At 38.9% G+C, this 17,510-nt stretch overlaps 1 protein-coding gene across 2 annotated transcripts in view; it reads right to left on the reverse strand.

The window, feature by feature from the left end:
• Positions 1-16,854, reverse strand: part of LOC128688584 (uncharacterized) — a 69,856-nt gene extending 53,002 nt beyond the window's left edge. Inside the window, exons 1-5 of one of the 2 annotated variants that reach the window (XM_070084722.1) lie at positions 16,696-16,854; positions 13,182-13,341; positions 10,645-10,730; positions 8,713-8,916; positions 4,276-4,519 (exon numbers count right to left, since the gene is read on the reverse strand). In XM_070084722.1, the coding sequence (XP_069940823.1) occupies positions 4,276-4,519; positions 8,713-8,916; positions 10,645-10,667 (471 nt within the window). In that variant the 5' untranslated portion in view covers positions 10,668-10,730; positions 13,182-13,341; positions 16,696-16,854. The remainder of the gene's footprint in view (positions 1-4,275; positions 4,520-8,712; positions 8,917-10,644; positions 10,731-13,181; positions 13,342-16,695) is intronic. The other variant, XM_070084723.1, reaches the window with a different exon arrangement.
• Positions 16,855-17,510: the final 656 nt, after the last annotated feature.

Raw genomic sequence — 17,510 nt, forward strand, 5'->3', positions numbered from 1 at the left:
CTTAGCCGGACCCCGAGTCCTAAAGACAGCAAGGGGCAGTGCCTACACTCTGAAGAAGGGGTGGGGATGGTACCATCAAAAGGTAACCTGAATTGTGATATCAGGACACTTCTGAAAAGACAGCAATTGAATGAATGATGGTGAATGTGCTTTCTTCTTTGGCTCACCCTACAGATGGCCTTAGAGGTTAAAAAAAAAAAAAGCACAGTATACAGAACAGAGTATGCTACCAAGTCCAGTGGGTTCTTTGGGAATCCTTCATTTTAACGTATACAGTACATAGCTTGAGTAACCTGAATTTACGTTAAAATTACACTATGTACTGCTCTAGAGCACAACTCTGCTCTCTTAATTTTTACTGGTAAAGGAACTACATATGAGCAAGTACCATCTAGTCTAAAAATACAGAAAATAATAGGAATGGAATTCATTTGTCTGAGGATCTGAAGACCATAATTGAATCTAGAAAACATTATGCCAAAATAATCAGGCAAGTCTGCATACATCATAAATTTTCCTTTATTGATGAAATATATTTTTAAGCAGTATGTACTGCATCTTATCAAACCTCATTTATCTGGAATTGTTAGGTGAGAATTTTTTTTTTAACACATCAGCCATTTCCCACCAATATAGGGTGGCCCAAAAAAGAAAAACTTTCACCAACATTCACTCCACCACTGTCTTGCCAGAGGTGTGCTTACACTGCAGTTATAAAACTGTAACATTAACACCCCTCCTTCAGAGTGCAGGCACTGTACTTTCTATCTCCAGGACTCAAATCCAGCCTGCTGGTTTCCCTGAATCCCTTCATATATATTACCCTGCTCACACTCCAACAGTACGTCAAGTCCTAAAACCCATTTGTCTCCATTCACTCCTATCTAACACACTCGCACATGCTTGCTGGAAGTCCAAGCCCCTCGCACACAAAACCTCCTTTACCCCCTCCCTCCAACCTTTCCTAGGCTGGCCTTTACCCCGCCTTCCCTCCACTACAGATGTATATACTCTCGAAGTCCTTCTATTTTGTTTCATCCTCTCTACATGTCTAAACCATCTCAACAACCCCTCCTCAGCCCTCTGGATAATAGTTCTGGTAATCCCACACCTCTTAATTTCCAAACTATGAATTCTCTGCATTATATTCACACCACACATTGCCCTCAGACTCAACATCTCCACTGCCTCCGGCCTTCTCCTTGTTTCAACAGGCACCACCCATGCTTCACACTCATAAGAGCATTGGTATAACTATACCCTAAATATCTGAATACATTCACCTCATCCATACTCTCTCCCCCCAATCTGATAGCCAGTCTTTTGTTACCTAATTTTTTTGTTATCCTCATCACCTTACTCTCTCCTATAGCTTTCAATTTTCTTCTATCACATACCCTACCAAACTTATCCACCAACCTCTGCAATTTCTCTTCAAAATCTCCCAAAAGCACAGTGTCATCAGCAAAGAGCAACTGTGACAGCTCCTACTTTGTGTTAGATTCTTTATCTTTTAACCCCACACCTCTTGCCAACACCTGAGCATTCACTTCTCTTACAACCCCATTTGTAAATATATTGAACAACCATAGTGACATCACACATCTCTGTCTAAGGCTTACTTTTACTGGGAAATCTCCTCCTACATACTCTAACCTGTGCCTCACTACCCTCATAAAATTTTTTCACTGCTTTCAATAACCTACCTCCTATTCTATACATTTGCAACATCTGCCACATTGCCTCCCCATCCACCCTGTCATATGCCTTTTCCAATTCCATAAATGCCACAAAAACCTCCTTACCCTTATCTAAATACCGTTCACCTGTATGTTTCACTGTAAACACTTGGCCTACACACCCTCTACCCTTCCTAAAGTCTCCTTGCTCATCTGCTATCCTACTCTCCATCTTACTCTAAATTCTTTCAATAATAACTACCATACACTTTACCAGGTATACTCAACAGACTTATTCCCCTATAATTTTTGCATTCTCTTTTGTCCCCTTTGCCTTTATACAAAGGAACTATGCACACTCTCTGCAAATCCCTAGGTACCCTACCCTCTTCCATATATTTATTAAATAAAAGCACTAACCACTCCAAAACTATATCCCCACCTGCTTTTAACATTTCTATCTTTATCCATAAATCCCAGCTGCTTTACCTCCTTTCATTCTACCCACTGTCCCGTGCACTTCCCCCATACAGTGGACCCCCGGTATTCGATGGCATCGGTATTCGATAAAACCAGTATTCGATGCATTATATCGCAAAAAATTTTCCTCGGTATTCAATTGAAAACCTGGTATTTGATACGATTCGTACGAGACCTGTCCACATGTGGCCTGAACTGCCCCTTGTGTGCCAGTGTTTACAAGCCAGCCAGTGTGTGCGCATCTAAGGATACATTCGATACATTCCATATTATCCATGTTATCACTGTGTTTGGTGCTTGTTTCTGCAAAATAAGTCACCATGGGCCCCAAGAAAGCTTCTAGTGCCAACCCTGTGGTAAAAAGGGTGAGAATTAGTATGGAAATTAAGAAAGATTTTGAAGGGTTTGGGGTTAACCCTGAGAAGCCTATACCAGTTGTGGAATACATTGTGCCTACTTCAAAAATTAAGGAAATGTGTGCACAGTGGGTTGAAGTGCAAACCTTTATGGATGAAAATCACCCTAACACAGCTATTACAATGACAATGTTGTGGCCCATTTTAGACAAATCGTAAAGGAACGGGAGGTACAAAGCTCTATGGACAGATTTGTTGCAAGACAGAGGTCCAGTGACTCAAGCTGGTCCTAGTGGCATTAAAAGAAGAAGGGAAGTAACCCTGGAAAGGGACTTGCTACCTCAAGTCCTAATGGAAGGGGATTCTCCTTCTAAACACTAACACCTCTCCCCTCCTTCCATCCCATCAATCATCACCAGATCTTCATTAAAGGTAAGTGTCAATTATTTTATTGTTATTGTAATTATTCTATTGCATTAAACTTAATATTTCATGTAGTAAAATTTTTTTTTTCATACTTTTGGGTGTCTTGCACGGATTAATTTGATTTTCATTATTTCTTATGAGGAAAATTGATTTGGTTTTCAATATTATCGGTATTTGATGAGCTCTCAGGAACGGATTAATATCGAATACCGGGGGTCCACTGTACTTGCAACTCTGTCCTCTTTACATCATCATTCCACCAATTGCTCTTCTTCCCTCCCTCACTCACTTTCCTGTACCAACAAACTTCTGCTGAACACTAACACCACATTCTTAAACCTACCCCATACATTTTCAACCCCATTGCCTATACTCTCACTAGCTCATCTATCCTCCAATAGTTGTTTATATCTTACCCTAACTGCCTCCTCCTCTAGCTTATAAACCTTCACTGCTCTCTTACCTGCTGCTTCCATTTCCCTTGTATACCATCTACCTTTTACTCTCACTGTAGCTACAACTAAAAAGTGATTGATATATCTGTGGCCCCTCTAAAAACATGTATATCTTGAAGTCTACCCAACAGTTTTTTTATCCAATACGTAGTCAAAAACTACAGGTCCACAACCCTTTATCCGAAATTCTGAAATTGGAAAAGTTCCGAAAACCGAAGGTTATTTGTGGAGTGTGGAGCATCAGTGATCTCAGTGCTGGGTCACACTGCCATTTTAGCGGCGTTGAGAATCTTTCTGAACTTCAAATAATTCTGAAATTCGAAACAATACTGGCCCCAAGTTTTTCAGATAAAGGGATGTGGACCTGTACTGTCATTACGCCCTGCATCATATCTTGTATACTTATTTATCCTCTTTTTCTTAAAATATGTATTACCTATAACCAAACCCCTTTCTATACAAAGTTCAAAGGGACCACATTATCATTTACACTTGGCACCCCAAACTTACCTACCACACCCTCTTTAAATGTTTCTCCTACTTTAGCATTTAGGTCCCCTACCACAATTACTCTCTCACTTGGTTCAAAAGTTCCTACACACTCGTTTAACATCACTCAGAATCTCTCTCTCTCTCTCTCTCTCTCTCTCTGTCTCTCCTCTACACTCCTCTTTCTGTTAAGGCCAGATATTCCAAATAATGTACAAAAACAGTAGTGTTGTAGAGAATATAAATCATCTCAACAGAATGAAAAAAGGAATGGTGGTTAATTGGCAACAGGTAGGTGCCAGTGATATATTTTGTTAAAGCAGTTTCTGTAGAGCATAGATAAATGAGGTGTGACTAATACCAACACTAGACTTGGCTAGAGCAACAAACCTGGTGGGAAAAGTGGTTATCAGGAGACACAAGCGAGTACCAAGGCAAGACCAAGCAGGAATGCAGGGAATTAGCAGTGGCCACCATCTCCTGCATAATGGGTTCCAATCCACTGGCTCTGTGGTGCCGCGTTCCACCCAGGATTCTTATTGTGCCACAAGCTTTAGAAGATCTTCCCATCTCATTTGTAGTGGCAGCATGTGGCTGGCCTCTGTCAACAACATGCTCCATAATGCTGAAGCACCTGAGTAACAGAAGAAGTAAACTAGTGAAGCAGTTCTTGAAAAGCACCAAGTGCAGAGGAGTATCTAAATATAGTACATGCAGAAGAGCATGTAAATACAGTACAATTAATCTGTTGTACCATAAAGGCCCAACTACAAATGAAATGCATTCCTACAAATCATTCGTAATGCAAGTGTTTGGAGCTCAGAAACTATTTCTTCCAAAGACACCCAGAATATTTCCATACTATGAAAAAGAGGGGATGGGGAGACTAGAGTAAATTAATTGTAAACATTTGTTAAGCAGGAGATAACCATTTAAAATAGACTCGGTTAAGGAGAGGGAAATGTATACACTAACCCTTTCACTGTCGTGACCCCTGCTCACAAACTTGCTCTCCCTATTTTCAACCAATTCCATTGTTCCAGTTGACCAAACTCATAGCTACTTCGCTAGAATTTCATTTGTTCTATCGAACGAGTACAAAAAAAACGCCCATTTACTGATTTCGACTATCCAATAATGTGATCAGAAATTGGTAATTGTGTCAATTTCATACACAATTCAAGTAAGGCTAATTTTCAATAGGGTCCAGAAATAAAAATACAAACATTCCTAGCACTAAAATAACATTTTCTCTATTCATCAGTCATATCTCCAGGCCCCTCATATTATGCTTGCCTTCCATTTTGAATTTTTATTCACACAAAAAATAGAATATTTACTGTTCGCAGACTACTGCATTATTGTAAAAGTGGTATGAATAATATCAGCACATTTGTGAAAGCATATTAGACCCACCAGTTGACATGTATTGGACGCGTGACAATTTGTTTACTCATGAACATCAGCAAAAATTGAACATTTCTGCTACTTTGAGCTCAATTTCAAGGTACTTTTAGTTCATAAACCATTCAAAATAACCTCTATTTCTGTACTCTATCTTCAATTTTATCATATGAGACCAAGAAAATGAGAATACAGCAATAAATACCATACACAAAGTCGGTGCTTTAAACCAAAAACACAGTCGGAGTCTTTTTTTCTCATTAAGCACTGCGTGCTGCAGGATTTTTTTTTTATACTACACTCACTGACCACTCAGACCCATTCTCTCATATGTAGGCCTACCAGCTTTCTCCCACAAGATTGGAAGCCACTAGAATTTTGGCATTCTATTATGGGACCAACACCGGCTTGCAAGCTGTAATATTACAGGACCGACAGTGAAAGGGTTAATACAAGTGTAGTAAAGCATGTAAAGCAGTTCATAAGATTTAACCGTGATCTTACAAGCTAATGAAAGAAAAAAAAAAAAAAATCTTACCAGAGTACAAAATGTTAAACAGATTTCTGTTGCACACTTGTATGACTGGGACAATACTACATACCTAGATGGTTGTTATTTATCAACCTATTATTACAGTAAGCCACTACACAGGTTAGAAAATCTGACATAACTTTCATACAGCATCTAAAGTTTATAATGAGATTAAATTGATGATTTCAATGAGGTTGATAGTTAATGATTATGTAAAAATATGTAAAGCTTCCTAGGTTTTAGTGTGAAAAAGTGAGTATTGTAATTTAGGCTAAAGTCGGAGAAAGTCCTGAACGAGACGATATAAAAAACAGTAAAGGATAAGTGATCAGAAAAAATTAACACTATTCCTGCTTAGCCCTTTGATTAAAAGTCATGTAGATCTACGTTCTTGAAATAGCTTAAAATTTAGTTGAATAGATCAAAGGCAGTGGCTTGAAACAGAACAGAGGATGAAACCACAGATGCGTATTTTGCACCCACACTGCTTTGTGCCTGCATAATTCTGTAAGTTTTACATCAAATTTCGAACATTTGGTGTCACTTCCTACAGAAAAGACTATCATTTAAGAAGAAACAGTAACTTTTTTTAAATGTGAACACAAGAGCAATATTAATTTTGGTGGCCTGTACAGTGAAATGTTTAGCAATGATGCAGCATTACAATGATACTAACAGATGTCTGAATAACCAGCTATTGCAATGGAGTCCTTAACTCTTTCACTGTCTCTTAGGTAGAGTTACGTTACTGATGCTAGTGTCACTCACATAGATCTACATTTTGAGCTCAGATTCCTCAGATAAGTCGAGAGCGGTAAAATTTGGCCTAGACACGAGAGAATGGGTCTGTACAGTGTGTGCACCATGTGTAAAAAAATTGTCCTGTGCAATACATGATGGGAAAAAACAAACATATGATCTTATGTACTTTAAAATAGGAAATTTAAGGCCTTTTCTAGAATGTTTTTATGATTTTACTGACTTTCTTGGTATCAACTTAGAGAATGGAAGACATACTACTGAAATAGATGTGATTTTAGTTGGTTTCAGAATTGGAAGCAACTTGAACTCAGGATCAAATTAACAGAAATATTTTTTGTATTTTCCTGAAAATGGGTAATGCCCCCTACCCCCCTGGTCTGTTTTATGGGTTTTACTAGGTAATACTTGATATTATGTATGATCCAACAGTGCTGTCACCCTTGATGTTATTATGATCCAGTAGTGGTCTTATTATTATGCAAGATCCAACAGTGCTGTCATAACTGATATTATATTGGGACACCCTAAGCCATGGCCAATCATTCTTGGTTATACACTTAGTGGCCACTTTATTGGGTACACCCTTATATTACTGGGTTGGGCTCCTCTTTGTATGGATTCAACAAGGTCCTGGAAACACTCCTTAAGAGATTCTGGTTCATGTTGACAATAGCATTACACAGCTGCTGCAGATTTGTTGGCTGCACATTCATGTTGTGTCTCTCATTCCACCACATCCCTAAAGTTCATGCCAAATTCTGACCCCGCCATCTGCATGTTGCAGCAGAAATCACAATTTATCAGATCAAGCGACTTTTTTAAATCTTTAACTGTCCAAATTTGGTAAGCCTGTTCCTACTGTAGCCTCAGTTTCCTGTTCTTAGCTGACAGGAGTAGAACTCAGAGTGGTCTTCTGCTGCTGAAGCCCGTCCACTTCAAGGTGACAAGGTTGAACCAAAATAAAAAATGTTTTAACCAAACCCAACGAACCACATATCCAGCCAGCTGAAACAACGAATTCATTAAATGATTTCTTCTCTACCAGAGGATCAAGTCTAACAGGCAAAATTCCAAGTGCCAATGCTTAAGTGAGTGACTACCTTCTTGGAAGTTTTCCAAACTCCTTTTATCTGACTCCAATCAATACTGCTGAGGTCCCTCTGATAATTAACTCGCTGAAAAACAAGTCAGAAAATTTAGAACAAGTAGCACTGCTATTGTTCAAAAGAGTAGCTCATGTGCTTTCATCCACCATTGCAATATTGTTCAACAAATCATTAGAAACCAATACATTCCTGACAGTGCTTAAGATAGCAGGGGGTTACCCCAAATATAAGAAGACCCAACTGATGTAAATAACTATAGACTTATATCTAACTTACCATTATTATCCAAAATATTAAAAAAATAAATCCACAAGTGAAACTCTTTTCTAGCATCACTCAATATACCCAACCTCTGCCAGTTTGGTTTCAGACCAAATATAAAACAAACAATACAATTATAAAAATGCTAGATTTCCTTTATGCAGCTCTTGAGAATATTTAATATCCACTAGGCCTCTTTATAGATCTTAGGAAAGCATAAATTTGAAGAGCATTATGGTATCAAGAGGTCATGTACTTCTGTATCTAAAGTCTTACCTTAAAAACTAACACTAATACGTCTCCATAAAGAGTGCAACCTCGTCAACATGATCTATAGACATAGGGTGCCTCAAGGTCGTGTTCTCAGCCCTCTGCTTTTCCTCATATACCTCAATGATCTTCCAAATGCATCTCAACAATTTAGACCTGTTCTGCTTGCAATCTCCCACCCAAATCAAAATTCTTTCAATAACACTGTTAATGAGGAGCCCATAAAGATATATTTACCTAAATGACCACCAATGAACTCACTCTTAACAATGACAAGACCTTCTACATGATGTTTGGTAACAGAGCTGCAAATGTTTAACTAAATTTGGCTTGTCTGACCAATTTTACCTAAAATGCATGAGAGGGGGATCAATATACCAGGTAAGAATAGATTTTATTAGATCTGCTTATATTTGGTTTGCAAGAATCTGTCAGTGTAATTCATCAACATTTATGCTCTTTAACAATTTCTCTTGGCTCAAGAGAACTTACTGTGCAAATAATGGATAAGACTGTGGACCATGTTGAAGTAAACTGTTGAAGACTGTCCATGTGGTGTACCCAGAACCCAGGGTGATGGTAATGAGGCCAACAGCACAGGCACACACCCACCAAGCACCTCCACCACTGAGGCACACACACACAGGGCACCAAACCACACACGAACCAGCAGCCCAAATTGCACCACGGACCCATCTGTATAAAACAGATTAGAATTAATTCCTATTTAAGTTACTGTATTTTTAACGAACTTGTACATACAATAATGTGCAACAGCTATAGGTGATGTACAACATAACTCCCTACACTCGCAACAGCATTAGCACCACAACTGCAACTACTGCACCTTAAAGATTAAAAAAAAAAAAAAAAACAAGAGCATTATCATGTTTAATTATGACAATTTCTAAGTAAATACAAAGACAATTCCATACTGGAGGCTCTATGCTAAATTCTCAAAATAAACAGAGTTGGTTACACGATGACATTGTTGATGAGCCTAACATTCGTTTACACTCCTATTCAGAGAATATATACATGTGATGTTTGCCAGAAATGCATTGCATATTAGTGGCTATTTTGTACCTACCAATGTTATATTACATGTAAACTACATCTGTACTGCACTGTATTATACTGTAAAAGATTCGTCATAAGTGAATCGGGAAAACAAGATGAGATCATGAAATTTGAGTCAATACAAGACAAAATTAGCATTTTTCAATATATTTCAACAGTAAAATGAAAGGTAGATCCTTTAGACTACAATATTCCAACTAATTGCTCCCCAATCCTACTTTCTCACTCATGATTTAATCTTTTAACCATGTCCAAAGTATTAGTACGCATGGGATGACTGTCTGCAGTACTAGTATGTATAGTAAGTACAATTATTTGTGCCTCCAAATATGCCACCTGCTAATATTTTTGACTTCAACTGTTTGGGCCTTGTGCAACCTCTTCATGATTTGAAAAAAATCTAAGACCAGATGGATCCATGCAGTACATCATGAGGTAACACTGCATAACAAGCATAAGTAAACAAGAAAACCAAGACCTGGTGTTCCACCATCAGCTTCCTTACCAGCAGTGTGTGCAACTGCCTGGAAGATGTCTTATTCATTCCAAATTTATTACAATTTCATGATACTAAACAGTGAAATTCACCTAATAGGTGCACTATGTATTTTAAACCTAATATAGTCAAACAATGAGTATTACATCTTGAAACAATTGTAATATGTTTTACAGTGGTCTAGAAGGTACACACTGATTATATAATGTTTATATAACCCAGGATATTCCCTCGAGCCTTTTTTATTATCACACAGGCCATCTCCCATCCATGCAGGGTGACCTGAAAAAAAGAAAAAACTTTTCCTTCATTTTACAATTAGTAATTTATACAAGAGAAAGGGTTACTAGCCCCTTGCTCCTCAAACCTAAACATTAAACAAATAACCTAGGATAACCCAATATAGTCAAACAATGCGACTTATTTCCACTGAAGCTAAATCGTATAGTTTTAAAAATAGGTTAGATAAATATATGAGTGGGTGTGGGCTGGTGCGAGTTACCTGACTAGCTTGTGCTAATAGGTCTGATGTAGTGCTCCTTCCTTCTTAAGTGGATGTGACTTGTACCTGACTAGCTTGGGCCAGTGGCTTAGGACATTAGGTGATTTGGACCTGCCTCGCATGGGCCTACTCTGAGGAGTATTAACTTTGAAACAATTTTAATATCATAGGTATTCCCTATATATATATATATATAGTTAGAGGACCAAAGTAAAAAACAGAAAAAAACAATTATTAGATCTCAATTATACTGTATATTCTATGTGAGCAATATTGTGCTTAGGTTGTCTTTAGATTTTTTATCCACAACAATGTAATACAAGAAAATTTAAAACATAGGACTAACCTTGACATCTTGGCAATATACATAAATGGTTGTCAAGGAACCATTTTTGTTTCTGCTTTTAATTTATTTCTGGACACTGGAACCATCTGTGGAGAAATAACTATTATTAAAGCACTCTACTCCCTAAAAAAAAAAAAATTGTCTTCCATTACACAAAAGTATAAGTTAGGAGAAATAAGGAATGAATAAAAACATGCACAGAATAAGTCATTTTATCTAGGGTTATAAAGAAACTTTCAATGGAGGCCAGTAGTGATGCACATAAGTAGGGATAGGGAGGGTTTTCCCCTTTGGTCTTAGGTAGACCTCAAGTTTCCACAAAATACCTCTAATTTTGAGAATGCATAAACTTCATTGTCTAGGGAACAATGAAGACTACTTATATGCAGTATACACCAATCTTCACTTTCCAGTGTTTTTCCTCGTGTCTTATTCCTGTACAGTGGAAGCTCAGTTTTCGTATGCCCTGGTTTTCATAGGATTTGGTTTTCGATGACTTTTTTCACCTAAATCTTGTCCCAGTTTTCGTACATCCGCTCGGTTGTTGTAGAGTTGACAATGGTCCATACCAAATGCGCCTGCCTGCCTGTGCCCACACAAAGCATCCCACGCGTTCTGACTCAGTCCGGGATTGTTTCTCATTAAGTGAACATTACCCCACGCATTCAGATAGCATTTCATAATAATTCGTCATTTTTTGGTTCTAGTTTATTGAGTGTGACTGCTAAATAAGCCACCATGGGGGCCAAAGAAAGTTCTGAGTGCCAGCCCTTTGATAAAGAAGGCGAGAAACACTATAAAATTCAAGAAAGAACTCGTAGCAAAGTACAAAAGTGGCAAAGTGAAAAGTGGAAAGTAGCAAAGTACAAATGTGATTGCAGCTGAGGAAATTGCTCCAGAGGAGGAGGAAGAGAGGGGAGAATGTGCCTTCTTCAGTGATTAAGGACATGTGTACAAAGTGGAATGAGTTACAAAGTTTTGTGGAGAAATATCACCCTAACAAAGCTGTTGCAATCCGTATCCGCAACATGTTCAATGACAATGCCTTGTCCCATTTTAGGCAAATCTTAAAGAGACGCCAGAAACAGGCCTCTCTGTACAGATTTTTTGTGCGGCAGGGGTCCAGTTACTCTCAAGCTGGTCCTAGTGCCAGTAAAAGACAAAGAAGGGAAGTAACCCCCAATAGGGCCTTGATACCTGAAGTCTTTATGGAGGGGGATTCCCCTTCCAAACAATAGCCACTCCTCCTCCCACTCCCCTCCTTGCCGTCTTCCATATGCCAACAAGCGTCTTCAATAAAGGTAAAAGTGATGTTAAATGTTCATTTATCCATTTCATTAGTCATTTATATTTATTTCTCACTGATTTCTGTATGTAAAACTATAGTTCTCTATAAAATGTATTTTTTTTAATATTTTTGGGTATCTGGAATGGATTAATTGGATTTACATTACGTATTTCTTATGGGAAATACAGTGGACCCCCGGTTAACGATATTTTTTCACTCCAGAAGTATGTTCAGGTGCCAGTACTGACCGAATTTGTTCCCATAAGGAATATTGTGAAGTAGATTAGTCCATTTCAGACCCCCAAACATACACGTACAAACGCACTTACATAAATACACTTACATAATTGGTCGCATTCGGAGGTGATCGTTATGCGGGGGTCCACTGTATTGCTTCAGTTTTCATACAATTTGGTTTTTGTCAGACTTTCTGGAATGAATTAATCGTGAAAACTGAGGTTCCACTGTAATACATTATATAAATGTATTTCAAATACAAGAGCTGGGGGAGGAGGATATCCTTTAGACACCAAGCTCCCAATGCAGAAATACTGTACATTTTTTTATGTATTAGAAACTTCCATTAGGCAGTGAAGAACTCTGGTGTCCTATCTTGACATGAACCATTGGAACACAACACGGAGGAGGCAGCTGCCGGACTGAGGCAGATGTCAACTATTCGAGTCATACAGACTGGATATCAGTTGTAGAAAGAGTGGTTTCTACCAGAATGCTGAAAGTTCGTCAGCTCATGTGTGCAGCAATCTAATTTGAAGGCCCAGAGCAAAACCCTTTGACCAGTCACAAGGGTCTGCCAAAGCTAACCTGTTATCAACAGCCTTTACATTCAATTCATGTCATGGAACAGAATCATAACAGAGAGCAGGCCACTTTGCATTTTGCCAAGCATCAGACCTCAAATACACATGGATGCAACCAATGGAGGGCTTCCAGAGATTAATTAATATGAGTAAACACCTTGCGAGGTTGTCCTTTTATGTATACAATGAATGGAGCACTCTACCACAACTATAAACTGAAGACTCAGGCAGGGTGATACTTTAACTGGTCTCTTTATAGTCCTGGTTGCACAGAATCAAATGCCTGGAGGCTAGAGTGAACCTCACTAGAGCCCAGCATGATATCCCTGAGCAGACCACAAGGGTCAGGATAAATTCACAGAACGTATGCAATCACAAATAGGACCATATTATATCCAGGCATAAATTATGAAATGGAAAATACTGACCAGAGGTCCTTGGAGATGTTGTCAAATCAGTCGTGGTAGAGCTTTTTCCCAAAGGGACCTTTCCTGGTTCAAGTGATTGGTATTCAACCAAGTCCTCTGTGACTAGAGCAGAGCCTGTCAAGTTGTTGAATTTCCTGGTTGGTGGGCTATGTAGGTGATTCTGTAATGAAGAAATAGATAAGAACCAGTCTTGGGCAGCTTATGCATGCTTGGGCAGAGTAAGATAGGGCAGAGTAAGATAAGCCAGGGGCCAAGATAAATGAAGCTGTCAAAAACTGTCTGGTAAGACCTGTAGTACTCTACCAAAGGAAGAGCTATTACATTGTCAAGATTGATGTTATCCCAGACAAGCAAACACCACCAAGGTATGCCCAAGATCTTCAAGCAGCTCCAAGGAATTGTAGAAGAGGAAGGGAGGCAATGTACTACCATAGAGGAAGCCGTGTTGACACCACTTTGTGCTCATCTCCAGAGCACAAAGTGGTATCTCCAAAATTGCCAGGGGCGAGATTAATGGTTGTTACTTGAGCAATGGTTGCATCCAGTTGCACCCAGAAGAGCAACAACTCAAGGGAAAACTCAAGGAACAGGAAGCAGCCTCAAGGATGACTTTTCTGATGTAAAAAGTGGAAGAATTGCAAGATTCTGTTCAAGGGTGCCTTGTGAGTTTATGAGCATACATATATTTCTTCAAGAGCACCAGACTAGGGGTACACCCAGCCCAGAATAAGTAGTACCCGTGAGAACTTCCTGCGCTTAAGCCTGAGTGGATTAGGTATATAACAATTCAGTGGTGAAGTACAGCGAGTGTGGTATCACTTTTCGAGCAAGGACTCTTGAGAGAAGCTGGTGAAGTCTTAAGGTAACAGTAAAGAATCTGCAGTTTGATGTTAAAGCTAAATAGAGGAAAAATTTAGGACGAGCCTATAAAATAGTTTGGAAAACAAAGGGTGACTAGCTGGTAAGCCATATTCGTGGAAAAAGCAGTTCTGGAAATGAGGCTGCAACAAGCAAGAAGCCAATAGAAAAGTACCATCTGAGAGCTTAAGCAGATGAGAGAGAGCACTTTTCACAGTCAGGTTTGTTATCAATGCATCTAATTTATTGTTTATTGGACCAAGGATTGTTTTGCATAGTTATAATATGGGTGAATATTGAGTCATAAGTACTGATAATAAGAAATTAAACACTTGAAAGTTAATCATTAAGTACATTTAGTTTGCAAATTCACATCCTACGAGTTGTTAATAAAAGCTGAAGAGCACTGACTGGTGTTCTTTAAGCCAAATTCTAATTACCCCCCCCCCCCAAAAAAAAAAAAAAGTGTTCCTTGGAGGAAGCTTTTGTGCTAGAATAAATAATGTTACATTATCCTGAGAGTTATAATACAAAGTTATAGTATGTCTCTAAAGTTTTTACAATAAAAATGTTGGTAACCAATCCTTGGATCCATTATGTGCTTCTCTAATGTTCTGACTACTGCCTACGGGAGGACCATGGGTGCCACAAGGATCAGTGTATACTTATTCATAATCTATGTAAATGACACTGATGAGTAATAAAAAGCAACATGAGGAGACACTAAAACAGGTCAACAAATAATTTCTGGCATAAACACTAGAAAGTTAGAGGATAGACTTAGATAGGGTGATGTGGTAGATGTATTTCAGTACAAACAAGTGCAAAGTTCTAATCCACTAATACACTAAATAATGTAGATCTTGTCTAAAATGAATGAAAAAATCTTCAGTTCTAGTTAGGAAAAAATTAAAGCCAAGAAAACAGTAGACAGGTGTTTGCAATAAAGCTAATATAGAGAAGGTTGACGAAGTTGACTGCATGTATTAGAAACCTTTCCTATGAAAATAGGCTGAACTAAGTTTATTTAGGCACAGGTACACATAAATACAATTATCATATAGTGTAAATTACCTAGGATAACTTAAAAAATGTAAGACAAAGTGATGTATTTCCACTGGGGTCCCAGAAGGCTTTGAACTTGCACTTTTGGGAATGGCATAGAATTTGTGGTGATATGATTTAAGTGCACAAACAGAAAACAGGAGTAAATGAATGGTATTTAAGTAAATAAGTAAAGGTAAATAGCATGTTGAAAATATTTAACCAAGACCAGGCTCACATTATTATTATTATTATTATAATCAAGGGGAAGCACTAAACCCGGAGGATTATACAGCACCTGGTTGATCAGGCTCTGATCCACCAGGAGGCCTGGTCACAGACCGGGCCGCGGGGGCGTTGACCCCCGGAACTCTCTCCAGGTAAACTCCAGGTAAACCTGGGGGGGGGATGTGGAAGGCATTCAGGCTTAATTTGGGGAACTGGAGCACAGATCCAATTTCCTAAATCAAGAGCCCCTCACCAACATCAAGGAACCTTCCTTGAGGGGACCAGGCTCAAAGCAATGGATTCTAGTTAAAGGAATATGGATTTAGGATATAGGGAAGTACTGGCTTGGTGACTGAATCATGGACTAGTGGACAAAAATCCCAGGTGGTGTTACTGAGGCAAGAACTTTGAGTAGGTTTAAGTTTATTTAGGTACTGGTATACACAAGTACAATTACCATACATAGTAACACATGTGTAAAATTACCTAGGATAACCCATAACAGACAAAGTGACTTATTTCCCTTTGGACATATCCATGAGTGACCTGCCTAGCATGGGCCAGTAGACCTGCTGCAGTCTACCTTCGTTCTTGCGTTTAACTAATGTACTACCCACAGAATGGGCACAAGGTTACTGCTGCCCACAGGATGGGCATCGGGTGACTACTGCTCAAGGACCCCAATGGAAATAAAGTCACTGACTTTTTTTGTGTTATCCTAGGAAATTTACACTACATATGATAACTGTACCTATGTGTACCTGTACCTAAATAAATTTACTTACAGAATGGGGTATTTGGCTACTACTACCCACAGGATGGGCATGGGGTACATAGCAAAGCTATAAAACCAAATTATGATTAAGTAATTGCCTAACTATTCAAAGTCTATCATTTCAACGACTAGTACTCTAACATTAAACTTTAACTAGCACTTAATTCTACACTAAATATAATTTGCAGCAACAATTACCTTCTAGAAACAAATATTTTCGTACAATGAGGAACATCTGAGACTAACATTATACACATCCTGTGACTTAACAACAGTTCCTGTGAAATACAGAGTAAATCAGCCATGAAAAAAGATTGTTATAACTAAACTACACAAAAAAAAACATATAAGTGAAGCAGTGTTGTGTGCTGGCGATGGTCTTTAAAAAATGAGACTAACAGCTGGAACCTGGAAATTAATACGGGCTTTGAGCTATGTATCATACTTAATTATCATATTAGTGTATGATAGGGTTGATATAAAGTGACGAGAATGATGAGTGAGGTGATGACAGGTCCAGGAAGGGCAGGTACAGGTCAGGTCATACATACACACACACACACCTCCACCTACGCAATTTTCATGTCAATAATTTGTAAGGAAACTTACCTTCATGAGCAGTGTGTACACCAAGTGTGTGCTGTGTGTGTACACACGGTGTGTGTGTGTGTGTATACGCAGTGATCACACTGAAGTGGGAATGTATAAGCAAGGTATGAGCAGCAAGAGTGTGGTCCAGCAGGCAGCCAGACACCTCCCCTCCACCTGCACAGCTGATACCTACCACAACCCACCCAACCCCTTATATTAACCCCTCAACCTCCACTCATACCTAATATTCACCACCACACCCACTCAGCACCTCCACTCATACCCCTACTCCTTCATACATTCACTATTTAATATTAATATTATTTTTTAAAGGGGTGGGCCGGTGATAAGCCAGGGAAAGGCCTTGATCATACGACCAAAAACTCCAGTAGTGGGTAATAAGAACATAAGAACGAAGGAACACTGCAGCAGGCCTACTGGCCCATGCGAGGCAGGTCCAATGCACCCAACCTAGTCAGGTCAGGTCACCTTGACTTAAGGGAGGAACACGGCAACCGTCCTGGTAGCACAAGCTATTCAGGTCCAACTCACACCCACCCACACCCACTCATGTATTTATCCAACCTATTTTTAAAGCTACACAACGTTCTGGCCTCTATAACTGTACTTGGGAGTTTGTTCCACTCATCCACAACTCTATTACCAAACCAGTACTTTCCTATATCCTTCCTGAATCTGAATTTTTCTAACTTAAAACCATTGCTGCGAGTCCTGTCTAGGCTAGATATTTTCAGCACACTATTTACATCCCCTTTATTTATTCCTGTCTTCCATTTATACACCTCAATCATATCCTGGAGTTTACCTGGAGT

The sequence above is a fragment of the Cherax quadricarinatus genome, chromosome 13, assembly GCF_038502225.1.
Source record: "Cherax quadricarinatus isolate ZL_2023a chromosome 13, ASM3850222v1, whole genome shotgun sequence".
NCBI lineage: Eukaryota > Metazoa > Arthropoda > Malacostraca > Decapoda > Parastacidae > Cherax > Cherax quadricarinatus.